The sequence below is a fragment of the Salvelinus sp. IW2-2015 genome, linkage group LG4q.1:29 (genome assembly GCF_002910315.2).
Source record: "Salvelinus sp. IW2-2015 linkage group LG4q.1:29, ASM291031v2, whole genome shotgun sequence".
Classification (NCBI taxonomy): domain Eukaryota; kingdom Metazoa; phylum Chordata; class Actinopteri; order Salmoniformes; family Salmonidae; genus Salvelinus; species Salvelinus sp. IW2-2015.
In genome coordinates this window covers 17,187,745-17,206,248 of record NC_036842.1, presented here as the reverse complement: position 1 = coordinate 17,206,248, position 18,504 = coordinate 17,187,745, and the positions used below count along the sequence as shown (strand labels likewise).

Sequence of the window (18,504 nt, the reverse complement as noted above, 5' to 3'; positions counted from 1 at the left end):
CACACACACCCACACACACACAACACAACACACTACAGCACACACACACACACACACACACACACACACACACACACACACACAACACAACACTGGTCACACACACACAGCACCACACACACAACACACACACACACGCACACCAGCCTGTCCCCTTCACCATTAACAAAGTTGAGAGATCATATTTTCTTCTGACAACAGCAGTTCAAACTCGCGATTGGCGTTTGAGGTTTGGTCCACATGGACAACTGGGAAACACATTGAGCATTCATTCTACGTAAGTAGAGAAGTTACCTTTTCTAACGATACATTTTTATGTCTCAACTACTCATCGATTGCATGCAGAGCAGACACACTAAACGGAGTATCAATGAACCATTGATGTCTGGAAAATTCATGCTCGTTTGTTCGTGCGTGGATTGGGGGTACCACGTACCGCAGCAGCATTGTTAGCTAAGACTGTTATACTTGCTGTCCTAGTCCTGTGTTTTTAAATCGTGCAATAAGCATACAACACATTAGATAAGGCGTTGGCAACTCGTTTCAGTCTAGCAAATAAGGCAGGCCACTTTGATTTCCACACTAACAAGTGACAGGCTAGCAGCTGTTCAAACAGTTGGAGGACGGACAGACGGGTGTGTCATACAATTCAACTGTTCTACCTTTGTTAGCTATACGATAGATCCAAGTTTGGCTTTAAACTTGCAATATACAGATTAGCTGGCAACGTTAGGCTTGAGGAGATTGTTGATGAGACATTTAATTTTTCTATAGCCTAAGCCTGCTACAAGAAGTAGTCATTCCTTGGGAATGTGCATCTATGCTTGTTCTAAGTTTTAAATTGTACAAACATAGGGCATTTTCATAGACCAGACGTGAAAGCAATCAGTGATATGCAACAAAACAAACAGGTTAAACTATTTGATAAATCATGAATTATTCGTGGGTCTTAGTTGTGGAAGGCCTATATTAGCCTAGGTATCATCACAAGCCCGAATTCATTAGATTATTGCTGACTCTTTGAAATTCAGTCTATTGACTTTACAACAAAGCGTTATCTAGAGAAATATATAATACGTTTTTATTGAGATATATATCATGAACTGCCTCGTAAGTTGAAAAAAATAGAGTAAGATTTTAGGCCCATATCGCATGTGTGTGTGTGTGTAAACCATAGAGGAAGAGGTGAAGTGAGAGGTTTCACTCTGGTTAAAACCTGTCCAAAATAAGGCCAATGGGTTTATGTTGGACCTAAGCTTATTGTCTGCCTACCCGCCTTGGGACAGCGACTTCCATTGTTAGGGCGGAGACGTGCATCTCGTCACTATACACGAATCACTGGTGTAAATGGGAAGGTGCATACAGCACAAAAGAGACGAGACCAAAAATACAACATGTGAACAAGCGGACATAAACGCTCAAAATAACAGGCATTTGGAATATTGCGCAAAAACATACGTTCAAATTAATTTCATATATCGCCCAGCCCTAATGCAACACACACACACCACCTCCACCCTCAATTCCCTTAGGTACCCTAATTGTGCCTCCCTTTGATTGGAATCCCTTTTTAGTACCCTTTCGTTTAACTCTCTTCCTCCGTTGTTTACTTACTGTAGTGAAATAAAAATGGCAGCATTTGCGTCAGAGGCCTCCTAAATGTTTGTTATCCTAGCTCAAGTGCCCTCTCCAACCCTCTCCACAGGTGCTTAGCACACCGATGTGCACCGGAACAAACTCCTCTGACATAACAGGCATGGTTTTGAGTGCTAAGCAGGAACATTAACCAAACAATTCATTAGAATGAACTCAAGCATGGCAACCCCCCAACATTCTCCAAAATGTGTACTGGTTTTTGATTAGGTTCATTATAAAGTCTGTTTTCTTTCATGCTCTGTTCATTTGTGTGTGTATGTGTTTGCATAAACTGCCATACCAATTCAGTGTATCCTGCGACATTTTGTCAGAACAGCACATAAGTCTGTGAGTCAGTACTTTCTATTTGCCGACCTTGTGAGAACTCTGCGATGTGAATTTACTGCCTGGCTATTTATTTCACAGATGTACAATAACGATTGTATCAAATCAATGAAATGCATTCAAACGACCCTATAATTCAGATCTACTGCCAGGACTTGACGTATCAATGTTTGGTGTTAGCAGCAGTGAGGTTGTCTGTGTCTTTCACATACATACGGAATATTCACATAGTCCTATATGCTTGTGCATATATTTAAATACTAATGCCGAGAAGTTCAGACAGGTTCTCATCTGAAGCACGTACTGTACATATGCGCGCACACACACATACAGTATTCACACCCCTGACTTATTCCACATTTTGTTGTGTTTCAGCCTGAATTCAAATTATAATTTTTTTTTTTACCCATCTACACACAATACCCCATAATGACAAAGTGAAAGCATGTTTTTAATTTATTGAAAGTGAAATACAGAAATATCAAATTTACATAGGTATTCCAACCTCTGAGTCAGTACTTTGTAGGAGCACCTTTTGGCAGCCATTTACAGCTGTGATTCTTTCTGGGTAAGTCTCTTAAGAGTTCCACACCAGGATTGTGCAACATTTGCCCATTATTCTTTTTTCAATTATTTAAGCTCTGCCAAATTGGTTGTTGATCATTGCTAGACAACCATTTTCTCAGGTCTTGCCATAGATTGAAGTCAAAACTGTAATTTTCCACCGGCCACTTAGGAACGTAATCATCTCCAGTGTCGATTTGGCCTTGTGTTTTAGGTTATTGTACTGCTGAAAGGTGAATTAATCTCCCAGTGTCCGGTGGAAAGCAGATGGAACGGGTTTTCCTCTAGGATTTTGCCTGCGCTTAGCTCCATTCTGTCTCTTTTTTTATTTAACAACTCTTCAGTCCTTAATGATTACAAGCATACCCATAACATGATGCAGCCACCACTATGCTTGAAAATATGGTACTCAGAGAATGGTACTCAGTAATGTGTTGTATTGGATTTTCCCCAAATATAAAACTTTGTATTCAGGACTAAAAGTTATATTCCAATTTTTTTTTGTAGTATTACTTTATTGCCTTGTTTCAAACAGGATGCATGTTTTGGAGTATTTTTATTCTGTACAGGCTTCCTTGTTTTCACTCTGTCAATTAAGTTAGGTATGTGTGGGGTACAGAGATGAGGTAGTCATTCAAAAATTATTTTAACCACTAGTCCATGCAACTTATTATATGACTTGTTAACCACATTTTTTACTCTTAACTTATTTAGGCTTGCCATAACAAAGGGGTTGAATACTTGTTGACTCAAGACATTTCAGATTTTTCTGCATTTTTATTAATATGTAAACATTCCTAAAAACATAATTCCACGTTGACCTTATGGGGTATTGTGTGTAGGCCAGTGACACAATCTCAATTTTAATGAAATTTAAATTCAGGCTGTAACACAACAAAACGTGGAAAGAGTCAAGGGGTGTGAATACTTTCTGAAGGCACTGTATACGTGCGGTATTCGGTCAGTCACATGGAAAAGCCTACAGTATATAGGCTGCATCTCAGAGGGGTCAAAGTGTCATCTAAAGGTTCTTGCAGGTCATTTTTTCCACATATTAACCATGTTAATTATATTCAAAGCTTTTAGGATTCACATGATGCATGGTTACTGTGTCTGCTATTATTAGATGAATAGCTCATACCCTACAAAACAAAAAGATCTGTCCACCATCATCTGTCCTATGGCCGTGTGTGTGTGTGTGTGTGTGTGTGTGTGTGTGTGTGTGTGTGTGTGTGTGGTGTGTGTGTGTGTGTGTGTGTGTGTGTGTGTGTGTGTTGTGTGTGTGTGTGTGTGGTCATGAAAACAACATTGAAGTAAAAAACTTAAACTTGTATGAATTTCTTCTTTTGAAAATATGTGTGAGTCATACCTGTCTTGTTGCCAGATCTGTTTATGCTTTAGCCGATGTCATTTGCCATGACAGCGTTATCCAAGCACAAACATATCTAGTAACAAGGCTACTATCATATATGTTGGACCTAACTCAGACATAACTTTGTGACCCTCTGTCCCCCAGGGAGGAGGATGAGTTTTCGGAGCTGCGTTCAGAGCTCAGCCACAGCCAGCAGGAGGTCAACGAGGACGGACACAGCCTAGACCAGGACGGGGCGTCCGTCTCACTGCCTGAAAACCACTCCACCCTGGTGACCTCCGACATGGGTAAGGAAGGACCCAATTTGCCTGTCCTGCTTGACTGTATATCAAGTTAAGCTAAACCCATGTACAATCAACTCCTGATAACGGCACGTTACTTAAGTGCAAACTCTGTTTAAGAGGAGTGAAGTTCACCCAGACCCGATTGCATTCTTTTGACTTGCTCAAAATATCTTCATACTCCGTTTTAGTGGACACATTCACAACAGTCCCAAGCCATTGTATTGATCAGGAGTTGGTTCTACACAACCAGTAGAATGAATGCACACTATATATACAAAAGTATGTGGACAACCCTTCAAATTAGTGGATTCGGCTATTTCAGCCACACCCATTGCTGACAGGTGTATAAAATTGAGCACACAGCCATGCAATCTCCGTAGACAAACATTAGCAGTAGAATGGCCTTACTGAAGAGCTCAGTGTTTTTCCATGTGGCACCATCATAGGATGCCACCTTTCCAACAAGTCAGTTCATCAAATTTCTCCCCTGCTAGAGCTATGCTAGAGCTACCATAGTGACCTGTAAGTGCTGTTATTATGAAGTGGAAACAACTAGGAGCAACAACGGCTCAGCCGCAAAGTGGTAGGCCACACAAACTCACAGAATGGGACCGCCAAGTGCTAAAAATCGTCTGTCCTCGGTTGCAACTCTCACTACCAAGTTCCAAACTGTCTCTGGAAGCAACGTCAGCACAATAACTGTTCGTCAGGAGCTTCATGAAATGGGTTTCCATGGCCGACCAGCCGCACACAAGCCTAAGATCACCATGCGCAATGCCAAGCGTCGGCTGGAGTGGTGTAAAGCTCGCCGCCATTGGACTCTCTGGAGTGATGAATCATGCTTCACCATCTGACAGTCCGGCGTACGAATCAGGGTTTGGCGGATGCCAGAAGAACGCTACCTGCCCCAATGCATAGTGCCAACTGTAAAGTTTGGTGGAGGAGGAATAATGGTCTGGGGCTGTTTTTCATGGTACGGTCTAGGCCTCTTAGTTCCAGTGAAGGGAAATCTTAACGCTACAGTGCTACATCTTAACGCTACAATGCCCCTATTCCTGTTTCAGCATGACAATGCCTCTATTCACAAAGAGAGGTCCATACAGAAATGGTTTGTCGAGATCGGTGTGGAAGAACTCGACTGGCCTGCACAGAGCCCTGACCTCAACTCCATCGAACAACTTAGGGATGAGTTGGACCGCCGACTGCGAGCCAGGGCTAATCGCCAAACATCAGTGCCCGACCTCACTAATGCTCTTGTGGCTGAATGGAAGCAAGTCCCCACAGCAATGTTCCAACGTCTAGTGGAAAGCCATCCCAGAAGAGTGGAGACTGTTATAGCAGCAAAGGGGTGACCAACTCCATATTAATGCCCATGGTTTTGGAATGAGATGTTCGACGAGCAGGTGTCCACATACTCTTGGTCATGTAGTGTATATACTCTCACTCTACTCTTTGTCACTAATAACTGCTTTGATCAGTGGTTCTTTTGAATCATCTCTCCCATAGAGAGACTGTTCCCTATCTGTGTATGTCCTCCCTTGATGGATGGCCTGTTACAAACCAGTGGCTATAGGGTTGATGGCACACAATACACATTTATAGGCTTCTACAGGAGCAGTTATGTGTGTGTGTACATGTGTGTCTCTGACAGAGTGAGTGTGTGCATGTGTGTGTTTGTGCACTCTCCCACAATGGAAAATTGATTCAGCACTCTGCTAAATCAATTTTCCATTGTGGGGGAGTGCACAAACACACTGTTGGGTCTGTAACAGAACCATTTTTCCCAAACAACACTGCACTGCACGGCAGTTCCTTCAAGACGCTATTAATACTACCCTCTATCAGTGGTGCTGAGAGCACCCAGCAATCACTTGTCAATGGTAAAGAGCTTCATTGGTTTCTCTTATTCATCATCCTCAACGTTTAGCAGAAAAACATTTTTCAATATTCGCAGTCCTTCGTCCCTGGCTGTAGCCGCGGCAATCTTATCCCCACACGAACAGGATTTCACCAGTCAGGAAATTGTTTAGGAAACAAATTCAAGTTTTGTTCATCTTCACGTTCCTTCGCACTGTGCTAATTGCATTTGCATTGTTGGCAGAATCTGCACTTAAGGGGGGCACTTGGGGAAATACATCTGCCACTCTCCACATTTTAATTTCCCACACAATGTACACAGGCTCTGTTTGGTCTTGGACAATAATAATAATCATCATCATCATCTTCATTATTATTTTGGATGCAATATAGAAGCAGATGCTAACCATCGACATGCATGTCTTTGCTGCTTTGCAGGGATTGTATTAATATGCTAATTGAAATGAGTTTCCGATGAGCTCATTTGATTACCTCTGGAGATAAGAAGTTGACAGAGTGAATAGTGAATAGGGAACGGAAGCTCTGAAAGTGATGATGAAGCTTTGGTTGGGGCTAGTTGCTTGTCTTGCAACCACAGGGTTGTGGGTTTGATTCCCGCAGGTCTTAACTGTAGGTCGCTGTGGGTAAATGTACGGAATGACAATATTGTCATAATATATAATAAAAAAGAATGGTCCTGCTTGTATCTTCATCACTGTTGTCTTTCTCTCAGATAGTTATGTGTTATTGTCTCTAAACAGAAGATGTGTGTGATGTGGTTTAATTAGTGTTTTACTAGCCTGCAGCATTCCTCCAGTCAGCCTCGGGCATTCAGTTAAACCATTAAGCATATGGCCGGTTATTAGTATGTAACTAGTTTTATTTATTTTATTAAACTAGGAAAGTCAGTTAAGGACAAATTCTTATTTTCAATGACGGCCTAAGAACAGTGGGTTAACTGCCTTGTTTAGGGGCAGAACGACAGATCTTTACCTTGTCAGCTCGGGGATTCGATCTTTCAAGCTTTCGGTTACCAGTCAAATGCTCTAACCACTAGGCTACCTGCCGACTAGTACACAATACATCATCACTATGCTGCTATGCTAACAAGGTCACCTTGCTCATGCAGACTACAGTAGTTGTGTTGTTCTTTGCACATTGAGATTTTAAGTATTTTCTCCTAGGTCTGTGTATCTGGCTCTAGCCCTATTATTTCTCCCTGTATCAGGCACACTGGCATTCATTCATCTGATACCAGATCAGTTTATTTGACCCCGGCCCTGGGCTTCCTCCCTGTAGACTACTGCAGTGACCTCAACTCTGTTTTCCTGACATTACATCAGGCTTGTAAACATTGATCTGTTCCTAGACCAGTTAAATCTGACCCCGGCCCTGTGTTTTCTCCGTGTAGACAACTGCAGTGACCTGAACTCGGAGCTGCAGCGGGTTCTGACGGGGCTGGAGAGCGTTCTGTGTGGAAGAAAGAAGAGCACATGCAGCCTGTCTGTGGCCGAGGTGGACCGCCAGATAGAGCAGCTGACCACCGCCAGCGAACACTGTGACCTCGCCATCAAGGTAAGACACCAGGAAATGACTTGCGGCGAAGACAGACCCGTTCTAGAAAGTCCATTTCCTTCCTCATTATAAACACAATTAATTGGGAGTTAACAGTAAAGGATGATAAAGAGTGGACAGAGTGAGAAAAAAACAACATGCAGGATAGATGAATATAGGTGAACCCAATACTGGTGTGCAAACCTCTCCTATCAAATGCATTCACATATACTGTAAATAAAAGAGAGTGAGATGAGTTATAATAACACACACTGTCATATAATGTTGAACTGTCCTGCTGGAAAACCTGAGCCACTTCCAGTAATCAGTCAGTAGGGGTCCTGGGGTGACCCTGGGTTGGACCCAGCAGTAACCAACCGCCTGTTTCAGCCTGGGGGCCGGGGCCTGTGTGAGTCAGACTGATGTCAGCCTAATGTCTGACTGATGGGGGCATGATGGTGGTCCCCACGGTGATGCCTCAGCTCTGATAATGGAACCCTGTCTGCCTAGTTGTCGTCTTCGCAGCGATGTGAGTGCCAGCAGTCCTGAGAGGAATTCAGTCTGCTAGCTATTGGTTTCCTCGCAAAATTATTATACAACACACACACACACTGAAAGATGAGGGAGAGATGGGGAGGGGGTGAGAGAGGCAGAGTGAAGGACGTAGAGAGAGCAAGCGCTAGACTGAAGGGAGCTCCTTTCCTCATACACCTAGTGATTTCACTGAATATGAGCTGATGGCACAATGGAAATATGTCCTTGGTGTTAAGACTACTAAAGGCTTGACAGACAATCACCATCACTGGCATTCCTTTAGTGACAGTCACAGCCCACTGTAATGTGGGAGAATGGATTTACTTGGCTTTATTTTTATCAGCCTGAATCGACCTCCGTCACAAACTATTGTGTCAGAGCAGCAATAGAGGATAGATAGCTAAACAAACTAAAAGTATGTGGACACCCCTTCAAATTAGCAGATTTGGCTATTTCAGCTACACCTGTTGCTGACAGGTGTATAAAATTGAGCGCACAGCTCTGCAATCTCCATAGTCAAACATTGGCAGTAGAATGGCCCATACAGAAGAGCTGTGACTTTCAACGTGGCACCGTCATACAGTTGGATGCCACATTTCCAACAAGTCAGTTCGTCAAATTTCTGCCCTGCTAAAACTGCCCCAGTCAACTGTAAGTGCTGTTATTGTGAAGTGGAAATGTATAGGAGCAACAACGGCTCAGCTGCGAAGTGGTAGGCCACACAAGCTCACAGAATGGGACCGTTGAGTGCTGAAGCGCATATCGCATAAAAATCGTCTGTCCTCGGTTGCAACGCGTCAGCACAATAACTGTTCGCTATAGCATACAATGACATTCTAGACTATTCTGAGCTTCCAACTTTGTGGCAACAGTTTCGGGAAGGTCTTTTTCCTGTTTCAGCATGACAATGCCTCCGTGCACAAAGCGAAGTCCATACAGAAATGTTTTTTTGAGACCGGTGTGGAAGAACTTGACTGGCCTGCACATAGCCCTGACCTCAACCCCGTGGAACACCTTTGGGATGAATTGGAATGTCGACTGTGAGCCAGGCCTGTGAGCCAATTGCGCAACATCCGTGCCCGAACTCACTAATGTTCTTGTGGCTGAATGGAAGCAAGTCCCTGCAGTAATGTTCCAACATCTTGTGGAAAGCCTTCCAAGAAGAGTGGAGACTGTTATAGCAGCAAAGAGGGTACCAACTCCATATTAATGCCCATGATTTTGGAATGAGATGTTCCATGAGCAGGTGTCCACATACTTTTGGCCATGTAGTGTATCTACATTTTCTAACAAACAAATTGAACTTGGCTATCAAATTCCGTTCGTGATTCCAAAACTGAATCCAAAATCCTAAATCGTGATGTGAAAGAAGTCATTGAACACTGTTCTTGTATTTAATTTCTCTCCCTTTTGTTGGCTGGTCACAGTGGACACAACCAGTGCTAATCGATTAGGATGAGGACAAGAGCTTTCTCCTTGGGCTTGAAAGAGAGGATATCGAGCTGGCTTTTTCCATTATGAATCTGACCTCACTTAATCCTAATCCAATTACATTTTGTGGGAAGAAAAATGGACGCCTTCACATTTCCAGTTGAGGCTTAATCCCAAACCGATCCCTGGAGTCGTCTCTAGACTGAGTTGTCCTAATGGTGTCTCCCTCACAAAAACATATCTAAAATAACGGAATGTATGTAATTTGATAGAAACAATTATTGTCCAATGAGTATGAAAGGTGGATCGGATACAATTTTTCCTACAACGACCTATCCAGTCCTTTCAGATTTGCGAGGAGAGTCAGCCAAGGGTCTAGGGATGGGTTTTGGATTGGGCCATGGTATCCCGTTGTGAATGTGGGCCCAATCCATTACCATGTACTAAGCCTATTAATAGATATTGGGTGTTCATTTGGCACAGACAAGGTTAAGTTACTCCATGTTCCATAGTGGTAGTTGGGCTTCTAAAACAGTTTTGATGTGGTTGATAAAGCCGATCCATACCTCATACAGAGGGAAAGGCGATGTACTTTATATGATATAGAGCACATAGACACCATGAACCCACCAGAATCCGCCATAAACCCACCTGAATCCGCTACCATGAAGTCTGAAGTTTAACAAGAGAGTGTAAAATACATATGTAAAGTGTTTGAGCGATTAAAATTATTTATCAGAGTGAATTCAGGACATATTGGACCACACTGCTAATTGGGGGTATTTCAGTGCATTTTCAAATATGTTACAGATTTCAGATGTTCTTCGTTAGAAATATATCAACCTTGAAAATGTGTACTACTGTAAACAATGTATAAGTTCAAGCCAATACTAGGCCACAGAAATAGAGACTATTCTATACAGTACCACCCATCTCAGTATCACTGGGGCTTATCTTAACCATGCTGGATTTGGGAGATTGAGTGCTGGGCTGGACTGGGATCTACAACAGTCAATGAGACTTGGGATTTCATTCTCGTTCCCTTCCTCATCCTCATATTCCCTCTATCTCTCTCTCTCTGTTTTTGTGTTTCTCTGTGTCTCTCTGTCTGTCTATTTCTGTCTGTCTATTTCTGTCTGTCTATCTCTGTCTCTCTGTCTCTCTGGTTGTGTGTGTGTCAGCTGAGAGGGAGATGGAGGGATGAGAGGACTAGCTGGATGGAGGGATAAGAGAGATTGACGCTCCGTGGTGGAGGACAGATGAAGGCAGGACTCAGGCCTGTCTCTAAGCCCACTACACACCTATGAATCACTCACCAGAGATGAGGATCTGTAGAGGCAGACATGGTCATAGACTCCATCCCTCTGCCATATCTCACACGCCCTCACGCACACACATGCGCACACACATACAGTTATACACTCTGAAATATGGGCACTTTGGGAGATCAGGGGTTTGTTCCACTGGATAAAAATAGGAAAAAGACACATGTACATACATCATAGTCTAGGATGCTTGTTCTACTCGTGTAAATTGAGACACATGGTGTAGGGCTACACTACCCACAAATTATGAACATGAAATTGGTGAACTGACAGGGGGAAATCCTGTGTGAAAATGTATGTGCCTGACGTGTTTGTATTCTTGTTTTGTCTGTCTCACGTTTGTTTTGTCTCTGTTCTTTGTTTACATTTTTCTCATAATTTTCTTCTCTTTCTTGGGGCTACTTCAAGGTACCAAAAGGTTCTTCTTTTTGATGCCATTTTCATTGAGTCCCAGAGAAACCAGAGTCATTCACATTTGGTTACTAGAATTGTGACCATGTAATCGCAATCTCAACACTATACATACTGCACTGTAAAAAGGTGTGCCTTTCCCCAGACGGTGGAGGAGATCGAAGGGGCCCTGGGCCGGGACTTCTACCCCAGCCTGTCGGAGGAGCGGGTGCGCTGGGAGAAGGAGCTGGCAGGCCTGAGGGAAGAGAACGAGAGCTTGACAGCCATGCTGTGCTCCAAGGAGGAGGACCTGAACCGCACCAAGGCCACCATGAACGCCATCCGGGAGGAACGCGACCGCCTGAGACGACGGGTCAGTCAGCTGTGTCCTGTTTATATATATTTTTATATATTTTTTCAGTTGGTCATTTTGTCTGGAGCGACTCACAATAGAGCTGTGTACCTATAAACCTTTATATGTGACTGTGTTGGTGGCTGATAAACTGGGATGCAATGTTGCTTATTACTAAGGCAGGTTTAATAACATTTTGATTGCCTCTAGCCCATAACAGAAAATACATAATGATACATAGTACCTAGTATCTAGTGAGGTGGAAGGGGAAAAAAGAAGGGGATCAAATTAGCAATGCATGTTTCTCAGTTTTCTTTCTATGTTTCGTGTTTTTATTAGCTGCCAAAATAGTGGCGTGAACTTGAGCCTGTTGCCAAATCTCCAGTAAATGTGTCCTAGTGTGAACCTGTTCGAGGCAGAGAACTAAGACCTGAATCAGACTGAATCAAAGAAATCTCTGCAAAGAGGCTCTAAAATGTAATTATGGTCCACCATTTCCATTATTGGATTGAATGATCTGCGGAGAGCGGCCGGGGGTTGGAATATAAACATGATCTCTGATGCGTTGTCGCTAGGCCACTGCACTGACACGCGCGCATACCGTCTCTAATTACAACATGTTTATTCAGGGACGTCTGAAGGAGAAGAAGACATTACTGGGCAGGAGTGGTCAGACACATGTATTTATCCACATTTCTACAAGAATGAACCCTTTGAATTCTCCAGCTGCAAACTGAGATCTGCTGTCTGAACCAAACAATGGTTCCCCGGTTAGGACGGGCCTCCGAATTAATACGTAGAGCACTTTTAGACACATAATCAAATCTGGTGTCCTCCTAAGGCTTGCTGAAGCTGGTTAAGGCGGTAATGCAATTGGGTCTTTCTATAAACTAGGGTACCAGTGAGGATTTCCTACACTGGACAACTTGTTACAGCTGTTGATAAGTCATTGAAAATATTCGGCACATGTTTTTCATGTCATTAATTTAAGATATAAGGGGGATCATGGCTATATTCAATACAATTAACGAGTTGATTTAAAACCTATGTTTAACCCTTTATCATGGTTGGTGTCTTGGCAGTATTTTTGCTATCTAGGGCCATCAACTTTAAGTGCTGCCTGTCTTCCCAGTGACCTACTTGGTGTGCTGACTGCTCACAATTTGCAGATAGTTGTTGACACATCAACCAGGATCAAGATGCAGGGCAATTTGTGACGTGTTTTGGTAATCAGTGGCTGTATTGGAGGGGGAGTGGTTTCACCTTTCCTAGGCAGTCAGCAGTTAGTACAGGAAGGTGTGCTTTCCACCTCTGCTAAGCAATTCATCAAATCAAATCAACGGTTATTTGTCACGTGCGAAAAAAGGTGTGTGTGTGTGGGGGGGTATGTAAAGAAATAAAACAACAGTAAAAATACATTTGAAAATAAGAGTAGCAAGGCTATATACAGACACCGGTTAGTCAGGCTTATTGAGGTAGTATGTACATGTAGATATGGTTAAAGTGACTATGCATATATGATGAACAGAGAGTAGCAGTAGCGTAAAAGGAGGGGTTGGCGGGAGGTGGGACACAATGCAGATAGCCCAGTTAGCCAATGTGCGGCAGCACTGGTTGGTCGGGCCAATTGAGGTAGTATGTACATGGATGTATGGTTAAAGTGACTATGCATATAAGATAAACAGAGAGTAGCTGCAGCGTAAAAGAGAGGTAAGGGGGGGCACACAATGCAAATAGTCCGGGTAACCATTGGTTACCTGTTCAGAAGTCTTATTTGCTTGGGGGTAAAAACTGTTGAGAAGCCTTTTTGTCCTAGACTTGGCACTCCGGTACCGCTTGCCATGCGGTAGTAGAGAGAACAGTCTATGACTGGGGTGGCTGGGATCTTTCACAATTCTTAGGGCCTTCCTCTGACACCGCCTGGTGTAGAGGTCCTGGATGGCAGGCAGCTTTGCCCCAGTGATGTATTGGGCCGTACGCACTACCCTCTGAAGTGCCTTGCGGTCAGAGGCCGAGCAATTGCCGTACCAGGCAGTGATGCAACCGGTCAGGATGCTCTCGATATTGCAGTTGTAGAACCTTTTGAGGATCTCAGGACCCATGCCAAATCTTTTTAGTTTCCTGAGGGGGAATAGGCTTTGTCGTGCCCTCTTCACGACTGTCTTGGTGTGTTTGGACCATTCCAGTTTGTTGGTGATGTGGACGCCAAGGAACTTGAAGCTCTCAACCTGCTCCACTGCAGCCCCGTCGATGAGAATGGGGACGTGCTCGATGCTCCTTTTCCTGTAGTCCACAATCATCTCCTTGGTCTTGGTTACGTTGAGGGATAGGTTGTTATTCTGGCACCACCCGGTCAGGTCTCTGACCTCCCTATAGGCTGTCTCGTCGTTGTCGGTGATCAGGCCTACCACTGTTGTGTTGTCTGCAAACTTAATGATGGTGTTGGACTCGTGCCTGGCTATGCAGTCGTGGGTGAACAGGGAGTACAGGAGGGGACTGAGCACGCACCCCTGGGGAGCTCCAGTGTTGAGGATCAGTGTGGCAGATGTGTTGCTACATACCCTCACCACCTGGGGGCGACCCGTCAGGAAGTCCAGGATCCAGTTGCAGAGGGAGGTGTTTAGTCCCAGGTTCCTTAGCTTAGAGCTTTGAGGGTACTATGGTGTTGAACGCTGAGCTGTAGTCAATGAATAGCATTCTCGCATAGGTGTTCCTTTTGTCCAGGTGGGAAAGGGCAGTGTGGAGTGCAATAGAGATTGCATAATCTGTGGATCTGTTTGGGCGGTATGCAAATTGGGGTGGGTCTAGGGTTTCTGGGATAATGGTGTTGATGTGAGCCATTACCAGCCTTTCAAAGCACTTCATGGCTACAGACGATTTAGCTCGTCTGGTAGGCTCATGTCACTGGGCAGCTCGCGTCTGTGCTTTCCTTTGTAGTCTGTAATAGTTTGCGAGCCCTGCCACATCCGACGAGCGTCGGAGCCGGTGCAGTATGATTCAATCTTAGCCCTGTATTGACGGTTTGCCTGTTTGATGGTTCGTCGCAGGACATAGCGGGATTTCTTGTAAGCTTCCGGGTTAGAGTCCCGCACCTTGAAAGCGGCAGCTCTAACCTTTAGCTCAGTACGAATGTTGCCTGTAATCCATGGCTTCTGGTTGGGGTATGTACGTACAGCCAGTGTGGGGACGACGTCCTCAATGCACTTATTGATAAAGCCAGTGACTGATGTGGTGTATTCCTCAATGTCATCAGAAGAATTCCGAAACATGTTCCAGTTGTGGTCGGATTTACCAAATGGAGAGCTTTCTGTGTGTGGAGTACAGGTGATCTAGAATTGTTTTCCCTCTGGTTGCACATTTAACATGTTGATAGAGATGTGGTAGAACTGATTTAAGTTTCCCTGCATTAAAGTCTCCGGCCACTAGGAGCGCCGCCTCTGGGTGAGTGGTTTCCTGTTTGCTTATTTCCTTATACAGCTGACTGAGTGCGGTCTTAGTGCCCGCATCTGATTGTGGTGGTAAATAAACAGCCACAAAAAGTATAGCTGAGAACTCTTTAGGCAAGTAGTGAGGCCTGCAATTTATCACAATATACTCTACTTCAGGCGAGCAATTCTAGAGACTTCCTTAGATTTCGTGCACCAGCTGTTGTTTACAAATATGCACAGATCGCCCCCCCCCCCGTCTTACCGAAGTGTGCTGTTCTATCTTGCCGGTGCAGCGTGTATCCCGCTAGCTGAATATCCATGTCGTCATTCAGCCACGATTCCGTGAAACATAGGATATTACAGTTTTTGATGTCCCGTTGGTAGGATATTCGTGATCGTACCTCGTCTAGTTTATTGTCCAATGATTGCACGTTGGCGAGTAATATTGACGGTAACCAAGTCTCCCTTGGTTTCCCAGCTGCGGCTATAAGCGGTGGTTGTGGTGGTTTTGTCACAAAACAAAGACCGTTGCCGAAAGACAAAGACGGTTCTACCGAGTTGTTCGAGGAAGGAAAGAGAGGAATGCTCCACACCACTCTCTCAATTTAGTATCTTACCTAGTTATTTATAGATTATCTCATTTTGCTCTTTTGTAGCTTTATCAACTGTGTGTGTGTGTGTTTTCTATACATGTTTGCATCTCTCCCTGTAGGCTTCACAGACGCTCCCCACCCCTTGGCTGCAACCCTTCTAGTTTAGTGTAGCCTGCGCGCACAACTCATGTGGAATTCCTGATCTCTGGCAGCGTTTGGAACTGCCGATCTTTGTTCAAGAACGCCGAGTTCATCTCAGCCTATGCTGCCCTTCAGTCCCTTGCCTTTTTGGCCCTGACGGAGACATTGATCACCCCATCTCCTCATTTGAATTTCATGCTGTCACTTGTCCACTCAAGCTTAACATTATTGTCATCTATTGCCCACCAGGTGCCCTTGGAGAGTTCCTCAGTGTGCTTGACACCTTGATAAGCTAATTTCCTGATGATGGCTCACCGCTCTTTGTACTTGGCAACTTCAACCTCCCAACGTGTGCCTTCAACTCATTTCTTTCCAACTCTCTCTTTCCCCCCCTTGTCTCTCTTGACTTTACCCTTACCCAATCCCCAACAACTTACAAGGTAGGCAATATGCTTGACCTCATCTTTACTAGGGTCTGCTCACCTACTAATCTCACTAGAACCCCCCTCCAGGTCTCTGATCACTACTTTGTTTCCTTTTCTGTCTCCCTTACCTCAACCATAACCACTCAGCCCCTACCCAGATGGTCATGCACCATCGCAATCTTCGCTCTCTCTCCCGGTCCTTCTCCATCCTGTCTCCTGATTCTGCCTTGTTGACCCTACTCCTAAACTAAAACTAAACTTCTGGAGGACCTATCATACTTTCACTCCCTCCTCTTTACCTTCTCTTCCTCTGTATCTGCTACTAAAGCCACTTTCTACCACTCAGCTTCTGCCTCTAACCCTAGGAAACTATTTTCCACCTTCTCCCGCCACCTTAATGCTCCACCCCTCCCTCCTCCCTCTCTGCGGATGACTTTGTCAACCACTTTTAAAAAAAGGTTGACGACATCTGCTACTCATTCACTGAGCCTATTGAGTCCGCTGGTCTCATTCACACAGAACTACCCTACGCTTTGACCTCTTTCTCCCCTCTCTCTCCAGATAACATCCTGCAACTATTGAGGTCTGGCCGCCCGACAACCTGGCAGCTTGACCCCATCCCCTTCTCCAGACCACCTCTGGAGACCTTCTCCAATTCCTCACTTCCCTCATCAACTCTTCCCTGACCACTGGCTGCGTCCCCTCTGACTTTAAAATGGCCTGAGTTTCTCCCGACACTCAACTCATCTGATGTCAAAAACTATAGACCTGTAGCCATCCTTTCTTTTCTTTACCAAACACTTGAGAGTGCTGTCTCTGTTAAACGTTCTCATTATTTCTCTCAGAACGATCTTCTTGACCCAAACCAGTCAGATTTCAAGACGGGTCACACAACTGAGACTGCTCTTCTCTGTATCACAGAGGCTCTCCGCACTGCCAAAGCTGACTCTCTCTCCTCAGTTCTCATCCTCTTAGATATATCCGCTGCCTTCGTCACTGTGAACCATCAGATCATTCTCTCCACCCTCTCAGAGCTGGGCGTCTCAGGCTCTGCACATTCTTGGATTGTGTCTGCACCCCAGATCTGTGTCTGCACCCCGTACTCTCACTACTGGTATCCCCCAGGGCTCGGTTCTAGTCCCTCATCTCTCTATACACCAAGTCACTCAGCTCCGTCATATCCTCACATGGTCTCTCCTATCATTGCTATGCGGATGACACTCAACTACTTTTCTCCTTCCCCCCTGCTGACACCCAGGTGGTGACACGCATCTCTGGGTGCCTGGCAGATATCTCAACTTAGATGTCGGCCCACCACCTCAAGCTCAACCTCGACAAGACGGAGCTGCTCTTCGTCCCGGGGAAGGCCTGCCCACTCAAAGACCTCTCCATTACGGTTGACAACTCCACATTGTCACCATCCCAGAGTGAAAAGAACCTTGGTGTGACCCTGGACAACACCCTGTCGTTCTTTGCAAACATCAAAGCAGTGACCCGCTCCTGCAGGTTCGTGCGCTACAACATCCGTAGAGTACGCCCCTATCCCACACAGGAAGCGGCGCAGGTCCTAATCCAGGCACTTGTCCTCTCCCATCTGGACTACTGCAACTCGCTTTTGTCTGGGCTCCCTGCTTGTGCCCTCAAACCCCTGCAAGTTCTCTCATGTCACCCCGCTCCTCCACACACTCCACTGGCTTCCAGTCGATGCTTGCATCCACTACAAGACCATGGTGCTTACGGAACAGCTAGAGGAACTGCCGCTCCCTACCTTCAGCCTTTGTTCAAACCCTACACCCCAACCGAGCACTCCGTTCTGCCACTTCAAGTCTCTCGGCCCTTCCACCCCTACAGGAGGGCAGCTCCCGCCTAGCCCAGTCCAAGCTCTTCTCTGTCCTGGCACCCCAATGGTGGAACCAGCTTCCCTCTGAAGGACAGCAGAGTCCCTGCCCGTCTTCTGAAAGCATCTGAAACACTACCTCTTCAAAAAGTATCTTAAATAATCCTCTTCCCAACCCCTCTTTCTAGCTCTGACTCGACTGATAGCTACGTTATTGAGATTTATTTTTCTATTCCTGTGATATGTGGTTGTCCCACCTAGCCATCTTAAAATGAATGCACTAACTGTAAGTCGCTCTGGATAAGAGCGACTTAATAAAGAGCGACTTTGGATAAGAGCGGCTTTAATAAAGGCCTTTTGTGGAGAAAAACTCATTCTGATTGGCTGGGCCTGGCTCCCCAGTGGGTGGGCATGGCTGGCAAGTGGGTGGGCCTGGG

General features: G+C 44.9%; 1 protein-coding gene across 2 annotated transcripts in view; it reads left to right on the top strand.

Moving 5' to 3' along the window:
- Positions 1 to 18,504, top strand: part of mcc (MCC regulator of WNT signaling pathway) — a 190,064-nt gene that overhangs the window by 134,098 nt on the left and 37,462 nt on the right. For both annotated transcript variants that reach the window (XM_023983948.2, XM_023983949.2), the window contains 3 exons: positions 4,061 to 4,203; positions 7,469 to 7,632; positions 11,458 to 11,664. In XM_023983948.2, the coding sequence (XP_023839716.1) occupies positions 4,061 to 4,203; positions 7,469 to 7,632; positions 11,458 to 11,664 (514 nt within the window). The remainder of the gene's footprint in view (positions 1 to 4,060; positions 4,204 to 7,468; positions 7,633 to 11,457; positions 11,665 to 18,504) is intronic.